General features: G+C 36.5%; 1 protein-coding gene across 1 annotated transcript; it reads left to right on the top strand.

The window, feature by feature from the left end:
• Positions 1 to 6,389: 6,389 nt before the first annotated feature.
• eomesa (eomesodermin homolog a) lies at positions 6,390 to 12,607 on the top strand. Its single transcript, XM_056479852.1, has 6 exons — positions 6,390 to 7,228; positions 7,383 to 7,537; positions 8,104 to 8,225; positions 8,837 to 8,995; positions 9,087 to 9,148; positions 11,429 to 12,607. The coding sequence occupies exons 1-6, from the start codon at positions 6,516 to 6,518 to the stop codon at positions 12,204 to 12,206; spliced, it is 1,989 nt and encodes a 662-aa protein (XP_056335827.1). The 5' UTR covers positions 6,390 to 6,515; the 3' UTR covers positions 12,207 to 12,607.
• Positions 12,608 to 18,419: the final 5,812 nt, after the last annotated feature.

Here is an 18,419-nt window from a genome sequence, read left to right as displayed (position 1 = left end):
CGCGGTATGATACACGCCGAGAACATTTAGCGCGCGGCGATGGCACCGCAAGGCACGCGCTGATCTACGCTGTCACGTCAAGTGTGCGCGCGGCCGATTGACGTGACAGGTCAAAGGGCGCGAGTGCGCGGACGGTGATTGCTGTTGTAGCAAACAATATCGTTCAGACTTTTATTTGCCATTAAGCATTTAAAACACTAATAATAGCACATATTAAAGGCAATGCTTACCATGTAAACAACAAAATGGGCCACATAACTGAATATTAATTTCTCCCATATAGGCTACCACATTAAATAGTAGTTTATAATAAGCACTGCAGTGTTTTAATCACATAACTGCTTGAATGAATATACTGAGGTGATGCTATAGTTGCTATGGTAATACACTAATTGATCTGCTGTGGTGATTTTATAGTTGCTATAGTAATATACTAATTGATCTGCTGTGGTGATTTTATAGTTGCTATGGTAATATACTAATTGATCTGCTGTGGTGATTTTATAGTTGCTATGGTAATATACTAATTGATCTGCTGTGGTGATTTTATAGTTGCTATGGTAATATACTAATTGATCTGTTGTGGTGATTCTATAGTTGCTATAGTAACGCAACAACTATAGTAATGATAGTAACGCCGTAGTGTATGAGTGTGCATGGGTGTTTCCCAGTGATGGGTTGCAGCTGGAAGGGCATCTGCGGTGTAAAACATATGCCGGATAAGCTGGCAGTTCATTCCAGGGTGGTGACCCCTGATAAATAAAGGGACTAAGCTGAAAAGAAAATGATTGAATGAATGAATGAATGAATGAATGAATGAATGAATGAATGAATTAATGAATTAATTAATTAATAAGTTTGACGAGAGAACTATCACAGTGCCTGATCCGCAATGAAAACACTCACTGTTATTTGAGTTATCAAGTTTAAAGTAATATCACATTCACTTGTGTTGCTGCTACACTATTAATGCACTCTGAAGAAAGGCTGGGTTGTTTTAACCCAATGTTGGGTTAAATGTGGACAAATCCAGTAGCTATGTAGAAAAATGTCTTTTATATTTCAATTTTAAAAAATTGACCTGATGTTGGGTTTCTCCATATTTGACTCAATGCAACCCAGCATTTTTTTAGATTTGACATGTTTATTTACACTCTAAATAATGCTGGGTTGTTGTAATCCAATGTTGGGTCAAATATGGACTAACTCAATAGTTGGGTAGAAATATGTCATTTAAAATGAATTTTTAAATGATCCTAACGTTGTGTTTGACTTTAGCATTTGTTCTGTGTGGGTTACTAGTTGAAGACTACAATATTCTGATATGTTTTGCTTATAATAGTGAAGTTACTCTGTATGATATGATGAATACATTAGCGTGGCTTGATGAGTGAACAAATCACTGCGCCTGACCCAGATCCACAATGAAAACACTCGCCGTTTTTTGAAATTATAAAAAAAAGTGCCGTGATTCTTCAAGTCTCCCAACTCTTCAGTCAAAGCCTCAGAGAGTTCCGACAGAACATTTAAGACTATTACCATCCCCTATGTATCTGTCCCGTCTAAAAGCACAGTATTGATTTTGAGTGACCCTGATTCACCCACAGCCTTTCGCCCGCCCGACTCTCTCTCCTGTGCAGCGCAGGAAAAACGAGGGAGGGAAAGGAAGACTGGGTGGCATTTCCAGTCAATAATAAAAGGAGAAAGACGCTTTCAGAGGCAGAGGAGTGTTGAGGGGACGCCGCGGGCCCTCGGGAGCCGTGGCAGACATCTTGCGCCTGGTCACCGAGGTCCCAGACCGGAGAGGACAGCAGATTCTTATTTCCTCCTCAGGCTGGCAGCCAATCAGTTTCCAGCTGAGTTCCAGCCCCCCTCTCTGTCTTTTCACAGATTTTTAGCCCCTTTTCCCCAAATTCTTCACACATCTCTAGATTGCACACATGCAAACACACATACACACATTTCCCGTGCTCGTAACACACATCTGCACACAGATAATGCACTACACACAAATGCTATTATGATGGGCTGAAGATGCAGAGCCAGTAGAGCCACTGATCAGAACTGAAGCTGCTCATGTTGGTGATTTAATGCAGAATTACTGCGCTGAGGTGAATATACTGTACTAAACATTTAATACAGTAATCATGTTTAAAGTAATATCACATTTAATTGTGTTGCTGCTACACTATTGATGCACTCTGAAGAAGTGCTGGGTAGTTTTAACCCAATGTTGGGTTAAATATGAACACATCCATTATATGTTAGGTTTATTTAAAATGGCTTTTCTATTTCATTTTTAAAATTAACCGTTGTGTTTGTTCATATTTGACTCAATGCTGGTTAAAACAACCCAGCTTTTTTTAGATTGATATTTATATACAAACTATACATTTGGGTAGACAAAATATTATTTAAATTTAATTAAAAAATTTACCTATATAGTATTTCTCCATATTTGACTCAAGATTTAGTTAAAATAACCCAGCATTTTTAGTTGATATTTTTATATACACTCTAAAATATGTTGAGTTGGGTCAGATATGACAAACTCGTCAGTTGGGTAGAAAAAATGTAATTTAAAACTAATTTTAAAAATTAACCTAAGGTTGTGTTTGTCCATATTTGACTAAATATATGGTTAAAATAACCCAGCATTTTTTTTAGATTGATATATTTTTATACATTCTAAAAATGCCTATTTGTTGTAACCCAATGTTGGGTCAAATATGGACAGACTCAATAGTTGGGTAGAAATTTTTCAATTAAATTTAATAAAAAAATTCACCTAACATTGTGTCATATTTCACTCAAGAATTAGTTAAAATAACCCAGCATTTTTTAGATGATATTTTTATATACACTGTATAAAATGTTGGGCTGTTGTAACCCAATGTTGGGTCAAATATGGACAAACTCAATAGTTGGGTAGAAAAATGTCATTTAAAATAAATTTAAAATTTTTACCTACTGTTGTGCTTGTCCATATTTGACTCAGGATATGGTTAAAATAACCCAGCATTTTCAGACTGATTTTTATATACATTTTGAAAAATGCTGGGTTGTTGTAACTGAATGTTTGGGTCAAATATGGACAAACACCTTTAGTTTTTTTTTTTATTGAACTCAAAAGACATTTTTAACTGTTGTGTTTGTGCATATTCGACCCAATGTTGAGTTACAACAACCCAGAGGGTGCATATATATATATTATTATTATCATATTATTATTATTTATTTATTTTTATTGTACATCTTTAAAATAAAAGGTTCTTTATTGGCACTCTAATAAAGTGCTGGGTTGTTGTAACCCAATGCTCAGTCAAATATAGACAAGCCCAGCATTGTGTTAATATTTTACTTATATTTAAATGACCCATTTTATTCCAATGGTTGTGTTTGTTCATATTTGACCCAACATTGGGATACAACAACCCAGCATTTTTGTGTTTTTGGCCATTCTTATAAGTTCTTCTCCTCTGAAAACCTCATTTGGAAGCTTTATTTTAATGAATGTTGGGTCAAATATGGACAAACTCAATACATGTGTAGAAAAATGTTCTTTAAATTTAATAAAAACATTTTATTTCAATGCTCGTGTTTGCCCATATTTGACCCAGCATTGGCATACAACGACCCAGGATTTTCAGAGTGCTCTTGGCCATTCTGCATTGGTCCTTCTCCTCTGAAACCCTCATTTAAAACCTTTATTCTACAGTATGTAAATCGCATTTTAAATCTAAATCTGGATCCTCTAAAGAAGCCAACTCCACTGCAGCAGCGTTATGTGTAAGAGTGCACTGGTGTGAGAGCTGAATTCAGTATTCTGCACGGAGAAGTCGTTCTCATCTCAATATTCCTCTTAGCTGGGAGCTAATCCTTGTGAATCTCACACCTTAAAAACTACAAGGCACTTGGGACCCGGGATCTGTCAGGTGAGAACGCATAATCATTCCTGTGTGTGCGCGCGCGTGTGTGTGTTTCTCAGGTGCTTTGTGCGGATCGTCTTTACATCACACCTTCTCCTGCTATCAGTTGTGATCATTTCAGGATTTGATCTCATAATTTAGACACACCGACTGAGCCGAATCGAGTCCGAATGAAAAACTTTGCGTCGGTAATGAACGACAAACAAACTTTCAGATCAGGTGAAGCTGCAGATGCAGCCTGTGTTGGTATTATTAGCGATATATCACTTTGCAGGCAAATACAGGGAGGTCAAATAGGATGCAATTTCAAGTGTGAAAAGGTTAATGGACGACACTGTTTTCTGGGTAACATATTCACAACCTGTGACTTATTAAATACATCACTGACTCGTTTTAATTTGTCATCCGGCCCATGGCTGTCATCGAGGAATTTTAATTACAATGACGAGCTAAAGAGAGTCAGTGGATGTGTTTGATGAGGACACCCGGTGGGGTTTTCATTAAAGATCTCTCCGCTGTGCGCGTGACCCTTTCCGGGTAACCGACCATTATCGCCGGTGGGTCAGCGGGACTCCGGATCGCATCCCGCGCGCGTCAAGGAGCGCTTTAACGTGCTGTCTGTCTGTCTCTCTTTTTTATTATCATCAGATTTGTGGTACAGAAGGGTTTTTTTTAATAAGGCGGTGTCTATCCGCCCGGCTGTCTCTTCCTTCACTATCACCGGTTCCTTCACACGGAAAAATAATTGGCCGGTTTCCCTGCGCTTGGAAAGGGGTTGGGATTTGCCCCCGCCCCTCTCTTTTTTTATTACCACCGCCTGATGATAAAGACAATCAGATATTACCTTATGGTGAACTGGGGCTCAATTGTTTTTCCATCTGTTGACCTGGGTGTTTTTTTTCTCTCTCTCTCTCTTTTCTTTCTTTCTTCTCGCGTCTTGAAAAGCGTCAGATCTTTACTGATGATTTGGTGCACATTTTAAAATAATGTTTGCAATCAGATTCAAGAATTCAAGACATAACGAGTTTATTCAGTAGCTGTCTTTTAGCGAATATTTAGGAATTACGAATAGAAGCTTATTTTTAATTAACATGTTTATTTTATTGCTCAAAATTAAACTAATTGTATTTTTCAATGTATTAAATTTAAATAAAAATATACTTTACTTGAACAATATATTTTCATCACGGTATTTATATTGTTCTTAATAAAGCCTTGTTTTTTTTTAGAAACCCTCAGGTGACGCACATGCGTGCGCCTCACGCCACACTCACCTCGTGCACGCCGAAAACATCCTCCTGGAGTTGTTTTAGTCCTCACACGCTGAAACATAATAGAAATACACATAGGTTATGCACTTAAATAGATTAATACACAATTCTTTTACACGGGAAATGCATTTGAATGATTGCACATTAAATACTCACTGACTGTTTGAATGTTTACATGCGTGTGAAGAAACTTACTCCGCATTTCGCTGAAATCAGAGCGGATTTTGGACTCGTTCCCTGGGAAAGAGGCGAAAAGCGAAGAATCTCCTGCCCCTGATACCCTGCGCGTGCAGGTGCAGATTGATTTACCCCAAACACACTGATCCAGGTCAAGTTTAAGCCCCGCCACATGCACTAGAAACTCAATGCGGCGCTCCTGTCTGTCAGTTTGTGGTGAGTTTGCTTTCCTCATTAATCGTTTGTTAATTATTCGGGTTGCCAAGTTCAGCCGAGCTCAAGTGTATTTAGATAAAACCCGTTCTCAGGTCAGCCTGGAGGACTCGTTAATTGTTTTGTTTTTAGTGCCTCTATAAATGGTGTCAATCCACTTCCAAGTTCCTCTGCGGGTTCAATGTCAGTCGCGAATTAACACTCATTAATTGGCTGGAAACGAATTCTAGACATGTAGTTTTGACTAAATTTAGAATAAAACAAGGTATTTTTTTAAGTGCATAAATAAATGTTATAATAATTACTGCTAATAATAGAAACGCAGATATTAAGTCTTAAAGGGATACTAGCTCACGCTGTTTACACAAATTTAAATGGTTTCAAACCTTTGAGTTTCTTCTGCTGAACACAAAATAACACAATTTAAATAAAGCTTAAATCCTGTAACAATTGCCTTCTATAGTGGGAAAAACAAATATGGAAGTCGCAGGTTTCCAACATTTTTCAAAGTATCTTCTTTTGTGTTTAACAGAAGAAATGTTCTAAACAAATAAAAGGTGACCAGCTAAATGATGACAGAATTTAATTTCCTGACTGAATCCTAATTTTAAACATAAAACCCTCAAAATCCAATAGGAAAATGCATGTTATTCTGGAATAGCTACTTAAAAGCGAAGGCCTCCAAGCCAATGAGAAAACGACCTGAGCGCACGAATTGCGCGGAGCTCCGCCCACACGTGTGAGATCATAATATATAAAGTCTCTCAAACAATTCTGTCACTCACAGATTACAGTTGAAAAATCCGGAGGTGTCGCTTCAGAGGTCAAGCTGCGGGGCGCACGGAGCCGCGTCCTGGTGTGATCTACTTATTGATCTCCGCCTTGCTTTCCACTGATCCTCATCCCTTTATCAGCACAGTGAAGAATGCAGTTAGAAAGCATCCTCCCTGGCGCATCTGTAAACTTACCCAAGACCTTCTACAACCTGTCTTCATCCTCCGAAAGCACCAATAACAGCCCGGGGTCAACGCAGATCGACTTTCAGGACATGGACCGGACGGATTCGGAGCAGAGTTCTGGTGCCAAGAAGTTTCTGATGGATGATGCTGACAGCGAGAGCTTTACCGGGACTAAAGCAGCATCAGCAGCTGCCACCGCCGCACCGGACGCGCGTAAAAGTTCTCCGGTGATCGGCGCGGATGATGAGCTCTCCAGCACCCGCAGATACAACATCGATGATCTGGGCACTGATCGATACTTCATATCGTCCTCCCAACCGAGTTCTGACGTGGCCAACCCGTGCTCTCTGTTCCCGTACGGAGGGCAGACTGGGTCGGTGTACAGTGGCTCGAATGGCTCCCGGTATTCGTCGTCTCTGCATTACGGCTCGGTTCTTCCCCCCGCCGGGTTCTCATCCGCCGTGTGTGCCAGCAGGAGTCAGTTTGGGGGTGGTTATCAGTTCGGACAGGGTCCCGGGTGCCTGTACCCGTCATATCCCGGTCCAGGCTCCAGTCTGAGCTCGATGCCCATTCCGGGTTCTGGCTCCGCGGCGCGGGCGCAGGTTTACCTGTGCAACAGACCGCTGTGGCTCAAATTTCACCGCCATCAAACTGAGATGATCATAACTAAACAGGGCAGGTAAGAAATGAAATTCAACAAGCATTACAATTATTTAAAACTGAGAACATGCTTCAAACTATTAAATAAAATTGTTTAACAAAAGTGCGTAATGAATATTACTTTTCCTTCAGTGCGTAATCGAATTTTAATGTTGTTAAATATGTATTCGCAGGCGAATGTTCCCCTTTCTGAGTTTCAATATCACTGGACTGAACCTGACAGCGCATTATAATGTGTTTGTGGAGATTGTTCTGGCCGATCCGAACCACTGGAGATTTCAGGGCGGAAAGTGGGTGACCTGCGGGAAAGCGGACAACAACATGCAAGGTGAGAGAATTAAAATGTTAAAATAATTTGAGCAAATAAAACAGCCTGTTAACACGGTGACAAATGTGCCGACAAAGATTGTATTAAATTAAAATCGTTAAAAACAATTTAATAAAACGAAAATCTGAATTAGATATTCGATTTTAATTTTCGTTCGATATTTTTATTGATCATCGAAGTGAATAATAAATCAACATCGAATATCTTTTTAGTTTTAATACAAACGAAATGCAGAAACTGAAACGAATTTCTTAATGAAATTAAAACTTTAATGTTGGAATCAGATAATATATTTAAACGCGCAAAAATGTTTGTATAATAACTTCACGATGTGTTTTTAAACCCCGACATGTCATTCGGTTTAAAAATGAGTTTCATTTAAAACGCAAACGATTTGCAGAGATGACACCTGAGAGCGCGGGGGTGGATGTGTTATTTTCCTTTAACTATTAGAATTATTCTAAACAAATCTTCTTAGTCATGATGCATCTGTTTAGCTTTTCAAATGATATTTTCACTGGGCGAGTTTTTAAGTGGCGAGTTCATATATGTACATTTTCTTTTAGGAAACAAGGTTTATGTTCACCCAGAATCACCAAACACTGGGGCGCACTGGATGAGACAAGAAATATCTTTCGGAAAACTGAAGCTAACCAACAACAAAGGAGCAAATAACAACAATACCCAGGTAAACAATTAATATTGCAGCTATGCTCAATGTTTAAATTTAAGCCATGTTAATTTTAGCAGTTGTTGATGGAGAAGATCATTATAGATGCACACACATGAGATTTTGTTGTTGTTAATTGCACTTTCATTTTAAACGCTTTAAATAATGTTACTATTATTAAAACTCTAATTTTAAAAAGCTCATGCTGTTTATATAAATGTAAATGTTAAAGCAGAATGTTTAAATCATTAGTCCAAAACCAAAGGTTGAATTGAAATTGTACAAATATTAAATTTATCAATATTTGACTCAATATTTGGTTACAGCAACTGATCATTTTTAGAGTGGCTATTTTTTCACGTTCACTAGTGTTTCTTCTTCCACAGAAAGCTCTTTGTGATTGTGATATATTTGTCGTTACAAAGAACTGATGCATCTTGCACATTTTTAAAGATAAAGATGAGTGTGTGAGGTGGGTAGAAGTGTGTGTGTGTAGAAACTTCCAGTCATCTCAAAGGCCTTCGGTGTGGCTTTGACACCTCATGCTTAACTGCAAGTGCTGGCCCTGAACTCTGCAAACACTCATGCTTTGTGTCTGTCTGTGTGTGTGTGTGTGTGTGTTAAAACAGATGATTGTCCTGCAGTCCCTGCATAAGTACCAGCCCCGGCTTCACATTGTGGAGGTGACCGAGGACGGTGTTGAGGACATGAGCAGCGAAGCTAAAACACAGACCTTCACTTTCCCTGAAAACCAGTTCATCGCTGTAACGGCTTACCAGAACACAGACGTAAGCAGAACGTCCTCCACAACACACTTGCACACACACTTCTGCTTTTGAGCCGCTTCTGAGATCCTGCTGTTTTTGTGTTTAATTGCAGATCACGCAGCTCAAGATCGACCACAACCCCTTTGCAAAAGGCTTCAGGGACAATTATGATTCGTAAGTGCATTTCCGAGAACTTCGGACCGTCTGAATGATGCACGTTGCACATTTTTCACATTTATAAGCAACAAAAGTTAGAACTTTTGAGAATTAATGCACTGCATGAGGCCGTTATCATCATGCATGCATTGACATTCAACAATGCAATGTTTTGAAGCATTCTGTGTTATAAATAAAGGACTATTCACTCTATTTGTAATATAGAAATGAAGTGAACGTTATTGCATTACTAAATTAAGCAATTATTTTTACTATACAAATGCAACTGTTGTACAAATAAAATAGCATCAATTAAATAAAACGAAGTTATTTACTAAAACTACATTATATTAAAGCACACGAAAACATCCACATTAGTCTCAAGAGGATGCTCAACATATATTATAATGTAATATATTTAAAAATATAGATACAGATATAAAAGCCTCCTTCATTCACAATACATGAAAATGTATTCTAAATAAACGCTCATATTAGAACCAAATTTCAGACTGCACTTGGAGGCAATACAAAAGAAAAGCAGCATTTGTATAATTAATAAATATATGAACAAATGAACTTCTCCGTTTTAGTTCATGCACACAAAAGCATGCGCATCAGTCTTAAGTGGGTGATTAATAAAATAGGAAAATTTCAGTTTTCGTTAATGCCATAATTAACTTACACTAACAGGAACTTATTGGTGTATTACAAATAATAGTCCTGCACTTGTATAACAGATAGGTATAAATATTGCATTGCTGTATATAAATGCAGGACAGAAAATGTGCTCAGGTAGTGCATTGCAAACAAAATGCTTATTTTATGTCTCATTTAAAGGACTGAAATAATCTGGAATTTTAAAATCAAATGACTCTTGCTGATGGTGAAGCTGTTGTTTATTAGATTTGAAGAGAACTAATAATGAACAGTTGCATTAAATAATAAATAAGTATTTAATTTGTTACTATATTAATACAAATGCAACTGTTTATTATTACTTCAGGTCCAATAAACAACAGCTTCATGCTCTGCCAAATTTGATAAGAAATAAACTAGATTTCATCTGGCATGCATTTATTTTGTATAAATGCAGGACTATTTACTATATAAACTGTATAAATAAAAGGTCCTGTGAGCGCAAGTTATTTAATGCATTGAATAAAACTGAAAATTATTATTAGTTTTTAAAACGTTATTAGTCGAGCACCCATAGTTTTGTGTACATTAACTTGCTGTATTTTATACAAATTCAACTGTTAAACAAATGCAACTAATTACTGCATTAACAAATATTTATATAAACACAATATATTCCTATATATTTTTCCATTTATATTCTTTATTGAGCACCCACTTGAGACTGACGTGCATGCTTTTGTGTGCATTAACTAAAATTGAGTAGCTAATTTGCTGTATTTATTAATACAAATGCAACTGTATAAAAAATGCAACTAATTATTGCAAACTAAACAAATTGCAATTGCAAATATATTGCAACAAAGTATTGTGTGTATTTATGTGTGTGTGTGTGTGTGTGTGTGTGTGTGTGTGTGTGTGTGTGTGTATGTATGTGTGTGTATATATATATATATATATATATATATATATATATATATATATATATATATATATATATATATATATATATATATGTATATATATATATATATATATGTATATATATATATATATATATATATATATATATATATATGTATGTATATGTGTGTGTGTGTGTATGTATGTGTGTATATGTATGTATGTATGCATGCATATATATATATATATATATATATATATATATATATATATATATATATATATATATATATATATATATATATATATATATATATATATATATATATACACACACTACATATATATATATATATATATATATATATATATATATATATATATATATATATATATATATATATATATATATATATATATATACACATACATGCATGCATACATACATACATACATGTATATATGTATGTGTATATATATATATATATATGTGTGTTAGTCTGCAACATATAAAATGTTTATATTAAATATATAATAATAATAGTATATTAATATATTTCATGTTTTCAATTTATATATATATTTTTGAGCACCCAGTTGAGAGACTGTTGTGCATGCTTTTGTGTGCATAAACTAAAATTAGCTTCTATATATTAACTAACACAAATGCAACTGTTGATTTATCAGTTCAATAAACGACAGCTTCATAATATCTCAGTCTCCTCAAGCCCCTCACGGTGTTTTTTTTTCCCTCAGGATGTACACAGCTCCAGAGAGCGACAGACTGACGCCCTCTCCAACTGACTCTCCGCGGTCGCACCAGATTGTCCCCGGCGCCCGCTACGCAATGCAGCCCTTCTTCCAAGACCAGTTTGTCAACAACCTTCCCCAAAACCACCGCTTTTACGGCAGCGAGCGCGCCGTTCCCCAAACCAACGGCCTACTGTCTCCTCAGAGCGAAGATTCGGCTGCGGGCTCGGCATCGGCTCAGCGCTGGTTTGTGGGGCCGGTGCAACAAAGTGGTGCGACCACCAAACTGGATCTGTCCTATGACAGCGAGTACTCGGCCTCCAGTTTGCTTCCCTATGGCATCAAACCACTGCCGCTCCAGAGTCCACATGCACTCGGCTACTATCCTGATTCTGCGTTTGCCTCCATGGCAGCTGGATGGAGCAGCAGAAGTTCCTACCAGAGAAAAATGACCACCGGCCTGCCCTGGTCGCCCCGGCCGAGCCCTCCAGCGTACACCGACGACCTGCTGTCCTCCAAAGACAAGCTGCAGGATGAAAACTCCACAGCGGCCCCTACAGCTGCCAGTACAGGCCCCTGGATGGAGGCACCTCCGGTGCTGAAAAGCGTGGATTCAGGCGACACCAGCGGTTACTCCATGGCCTGTAAGCGGCGGCGCGTTTCGCCTGGAGGCTCCAGTACAGACGCTTCACCCACTATAAAGTGTGAGGACTTGAGCTCTGAGGAGTACAACAAAGAGAGCCATAAAGCCATGGGTTATTACGCCTTCTACACCAGCCCTTAAGAACTGCTTTTCAAGATCCTTTATCAACCCATTCATTCATTCTCTCGATCTCTAACTGGTTTTATTTTCTTTAAAGTGATCTTGCTCATGTTGTGTTTTAAATCTTTTTAATCTGCAAGTGCCAAAGCTTAGCTGTGCATTTTATTTGTGAAATATGCTTCATTTTAATTGGGGGTTTTGGTCGCAGTTTTGTTTTTAAAAGCATGCCATTGATTTGTTTTTTTTTTATCTTATTTTAATTCTTTGAAAAGCCCTATGTGATGTTTTATTTTTGCCTTTTTTTATTTAAGATCCCTCTGTTGTACAGTATTTGTGCACTTTAGATTGTGATGTATCTTGTACAAATGTTCTCATGGCACTGTTATGAAAGGTGAAATAAAATGTGCTTTTCATATACTTTTCATGTGTTTTTCGATGCTGTGTTTACCTTGAAATGTAATATATAATTACTTATATATATTAATTACTTCTATTTATTAATATATTTATATTTAATCAAACGCGTTTTGAAACGTGGGTTTTGGTATTTTTATTTTAAAATCTAATGATTTACTCATTATCATTCGTTAAAATAAAAAGCTTTCGTTGATCATACTGAACATAAATATGAACTAAATTTTAATATAAGCATTTAGAATTAAACATCACTTATTTTTCATTCGCATTTAAATGAATCCTTTTAAAGATTGCAGAAATCGCGCAATAAACCACACATCAGTATTGAGAGTTGGCTATTGTTTATTTATTGATTATTATTTATTTTGCTGACTATTATTTTGAATCATAACCGACAGCATTCGTTCCTTTTGAAGTGAGGCGCTGGGCGTTCTAAATATTCCGAGAATTCGAATCGTTCTTTTTTTAAACGGACCACACGCGCGCAGTTGCGTCTTATTTCGCGTTTCTTCATTTTGAGCGCGTTTTCTGTCTAGCAGGAGTGCGTCGCCTGTTTATTCAACAGCTTTTTCCCGGAGTTATTTCGGATCACACAAAGCGCGTTTCTGGGTGTGCGTGTGTTTGTGTGACAGAGGAAGTCTCTGCAGTTCCTCATTTGCTATCTCCCCGTTTTATGGCTCCTATTTTCTGTGCTTTCGATGAAAGTGGCACAAATAACCTACATTTTTCTATTTAACCCTGGTCAAACACACCAGAGCAGAGCACATTCAGTAGTGCGACCGCAGAAGCCCATTAAACACATTTAATATTATTCACATTTATAAAGAAGCATCAGATAGCAGAAGTCTCAATATCTCTTTAACCCAAAACTTGTAACAGAATACACAGGTTGTTTGAATGCAACTTTATTTTTAAAGGGCTGTCGGTGCGTATAAAACATCAACCATAAATATAATTTATTTATTCTCCTCCTTCTTTGACACATGCAATTTTCCTAATTGAGGAAGCAAGCGTTCTTCCTTCCTGCTGCATTTTTATTTATTTATTTTTTGTGAGAAGGAGCTCAATGAAAGTGTGAATATTACGCATCAGATATGAGATGCTGGTCGTGCTGAAAAACTTCCCGCGCCTGATGCACGCGCACGGGGCCCATATTTGGCATCTTTAATGAGAATTGGACCCTTTCTGAGCTCTGTTCTGTCTGTCAGCTAACAATCCTTCCTCATCAGCGATTCCCTCTTGAATTCATTTCAGTGCCCCGGTATTTTTAAGTCTAATGAATTCTGTTGTCAGACTTCTTGACAGAAAGCGAAGACTCCGACTAACTCCAATTAACACCTTCTAATGATGCTGAGCTCCTGATGGCGCTGAGATCATCTGCCCCGGGCGGGCTTCTGATGGGGGTAGCGGGGCTAAAAATGTTCCGTGTTCCTTCATCACCCGTGTCAGCGAATCCCAGACCGGATCAGCGTGCACGAGCTGCTGCCGCGGTGACGAGCATCTGGCGGGACGCGCGTTCACGGGTGGTTTTGCATACAAGACGAGTTCCTGAATCTTAGCTTATATTTCTCTTTGTCTGATTGATTATGCAACAGCTTAATTCATACAGACACACTTTTTAACATTTATTTTGCTTTTATATTAAAACAAATGTATAAAATATGTAATATATATATATATATATATATATATATATATATATATATATATATATATATATATATATATATATATATATATATAATATTTTATATATTTTATATATTCTCACATTTTATTATTACTCTTGTAAGAGATGTTTCATCTTCCTGTATATATTCCTGTAAAATATATTAATAAAATATATTTTTATATGGGCGACACGGTGGCTAACTGTCGCCTCACAGCAAGAAGGTCGCTGGTTCGAGTCCCGGCTAGGTCAGTTGGTGTTTCTGTGTGGAGTTTGCATGTTTTCCCCATGTTGGCGTGGGTTTCCTCTGGGTACTCCGGTTTTCCCCACAGTCCAAACACATGCGCTATAGGGGAAATGATGAACTAAATTGGCTGTAGTGTATGAGTGTGTGTGTGAATGAGTGTATATGGGTGTTTTCCAGCACTAGGTTGTAGCTGGAAGGTCATTTGCTGTGTAAAACATATGCTGGATAAGTTGGCGGTTCATTTCGCTGTGGCGACCCCTGATGAATATTAGGGACTAAGCCAAAGGAAAAATGATGAATGAATTAATATATATATATATATATATATATATATATATATATATATATATATATATATATATATATATATATATATATATATATATATATATTTATTTATTTATTTATTTATTTTTTACATTTAGTAAAAGACCAATATAGTCTTGTAAGAGATATAATGTTTTATCTCTGTCTTGTTGTACGTTTTGGCAATAAATAAAAATAAAATAAATAATAAATAAAAAGTTACTGAATAATACATTTTTTTCCTGTTGATTACGCAATAGTTCAATTCTTCAAAACTTTTAAAAAAATATATATAATTATAAATATCTTTTTTCTTTGTATTATATAATTACTCTTGTAAGAGATATAGCAATGTTTCATCTCCCTGTTCTTGTAAACTTGCAATAAATTAATAAATAAATAAAAAGTTTCTCTTTGTCTGTTTGATTATGCCATTGGTCAATGCAAGCAAACTCACTTTTTTATTATTGTAGATAAAAACGTTTTATATTGTAGTAAAGAGTATTTTTATAGTGCTACTTGTTAATAAATACTCCAGAATGCAGTATGAATCAAAAACTCTCTGGTATTTACTAAAAACTTGCATTAAACAATGCTAAAATCGGGCTGTCAGTTAACATCTAATTGACATCTAAGAATAGCCCAAAACTAGACAAGTCATCAAATACACAGGAATGAATGACGACACATGAAGTCTGTCTAATCTGTCTATTTGATGACTAGTCAATAGTTTCGGGCTATTCGTAGACGTCTATTAGACGTCCACTAACAGGCCAAATTTAGCCTTGTTTCAGCCAAGCCATCTTTAGAAGTCTATTGAACACAAAAATGGCTTAGTGGGATGATAATACCTTATAGTTACAGTTGTGGATCATTTGTTCATATTACTATAGTTGTTATGTTACCATAGCAACTATAGAATCACCACAACAGATCAATAACTATAGTTGTTGTGTTACCATAGCAACTATAGAATCACCACAACAGATCAATAACTATAGTTGTTGTGTTACCATAGCAACTATAGAATCACCACAACAGATCAATAACTATAGTTGTTGTGTTACCATAGCAACTATAGAATCACCACAACAGATCAATAACTGTAGTTGTTGTGTTACCATAGCAACTATAGAATCACCACAACAGATCAATAACTATAGTTGTTGTGTTACCATAGCAAATATAGAATCACCACAACAGATCAATTACTGTAGTTGTTATGGTACCATAGCAAATATAGAATCACCACAACAGATCAATAACTTTAATTGTTGTGTTACCATAGCAACTGTAGAATCACCACAACAGATCAATTACTATAGTTATTGTGTTACCATAGCGACTATAGAATCTCCACAACAGATCAACTACTGTGGTTGTTGTGTTACCATAGCAACAATAGAATTACTACAACAGAGCAATAACTATAGTTGTTGTGTTACCATAGCAACTGTAGAATCACCACCACAGTTCAATTACTGTAGTTGTTTTGTTACTATAGCGACTATAGAATCACCAAAACAGATCAATTACTATAGTTATTGTGTTACCACAGCAACTATAGTTGTTGTGTTACCATAGCGACTGTTGAATCACCACAACAGATTAATTATTATAGTTTTTTGTGTTACCGTAGCAACTATAGAATTACCACAACAGATTGATTGAAGTATTTGATGATTTAAAAAACATAGTGTTTACATTTACTGTTATACTATAAAACATTTAATGACAAAAAGTCAATACAACAAATATTTTTATATTGATTTGACTTATTTTGATAAGTCAATCAGGTTTCAACAAAATTAACTTTGATTGATGTAAGTTAAGATAAGTCTAGAAATAAGACCAATAAAATAGAACAATTCATTTGATTCAACAAAATATTTTAATTGACAAGAATTTTTGTGTAGTTAACCTAATTTAAAGTCGGTCAAAGTCGGTCAATGTCAATGTATTTACTAGCATTAATTAATTATGAACAATACTTGTACAACATGTATTACTCAAAGCTCAACATTCACTAAAGCATTAGTAAAATCCAAATTCACACTTGTTTTACATGACACTATAAAAAATGCAGGGTTCTACACAATTCATTCATGCGGTCCTAACACAAATCAATTGTGTTATTTATCTACTAATATATCTATCTATATATCTACTAATTTAAGTACATTGAACAATAAACAATTAAGTTTCCCTTCAAAAAATCTCCAGAATTGTGTTGTTTCAGCTCATTTTAAAATAACTACTTGAGTGTAGTTAATACACTGTGATTTAACAATGAGGAAATATATTTCCATTGACTAACATGAACAAATACTGTAATAAATGTATTGTTCATAGTTTGTCTATGTTAGTATTTCCATTAACTAATACAACCTTATTGTATTAAGTGTTAGCATTAAGTCTTTAAATTGTACGTTAAGCTTGGTTATTCCTCCTCGTTCCTCTTTGAGATTGAGTTTCTCATGAATAGTCCTGGCGGATGTCTGATCTTGTCGTGTTCGTTTAGCTAAATGGGTCACATGCGCACACACATGACCCCGAGCTTTGGGAGGACACCAGAACGCAACTCTTACAACAAGTCAATCGACTGCGACACAAACACACGCATTAATGCAAGAACGACAGTAATCAATAGACACTTCACCTGCGCTCTGCATGTCCACAGTCACAGCATGTAAAACCAGAGATCCCGAGCCGTCACACACCTGAAGGGATTTCAGAAGAGCAACTGATCCCGGGTCAGGTCTAAAACGACAACAATAGAAGAGCAGAAACATGAAAATGAGCTTATGCTGTTCTTACTTGGAGTTTTTGTCTTGTTTCTAGTCTAAATATCTAAAAATTCTTAAATCAAGAAGCATTTTCTACAAAGTAAAAACCCCATTGGCTGATTATTTTGCTTGTTTTATTAAAAAAACTCACTTAATTTTGAGTCATTATTTCTTAAAACAAACATTATTTTTTCCATGTCTAGAAAAAGCTTCTTGATTTCAGATATTTGTACTAGAAACAAGACAAAAACACTCACGCAATTTTGGCACATTTCATGCCCCTACTGCTGAAGAGGAGGAGCTACTTATTAAGAGGAGGAGCTACTGCTGAAGGGGAGGAGCTACTAATGAAACCGAGGAGCTACAGCTGAAGGTGAGGAGTTACTGATTAAAAGGAGGAGCTACTGATGAAGGGGAGGAGCTACTAATGACACCGAGCAGCTACAGCTGAAGGTGAGGAGTTACTGATTAAGAGGAGGGGCTATTGATGAAGGGGAGGAGCTACTACTGAAACTGAGCAGCTAGGGGCGGGGTTACTTGAGAAGGGGAGGGGGCTAATGATGAAGAGGAGAACCTACTAATGAAACCAAGGAGCTAGTGCTGAATGGGAGGAGATATTGATTAAGAGGAGGAGCTACTGATGAAGGGGAGGGGCTACTGATTAAGAGAAGAAGCTACTAATTAAACCAAGGAGCTATAGCTGAAGAGGAGGAGATACAAATTAAGAGGAGGAGCTACTGATGAAGGGGAGGGGCTATTGATGATGATGAGGAGCTACTAATGTAACGAAGGAGCTACTGCTAAAGGGA

The sequence above is a fragment of the Danio aesculapii genome, chromosome 19 (genome assembly GCF_903798145.1).
Source record: "Danio aesculapii chromosome 19, fDanAes4.1, whole genome shotgun sequence".
Classification (NCBI taxonomy): Eukaryota; Metazoa; Chordata; class Actinopteri; order Cypriniformes; family Danionidae; genus Danio; species Danio aesculapii.
This window is presented reverse-complemented; position numbering and strand designations above follow the sequence as displayed.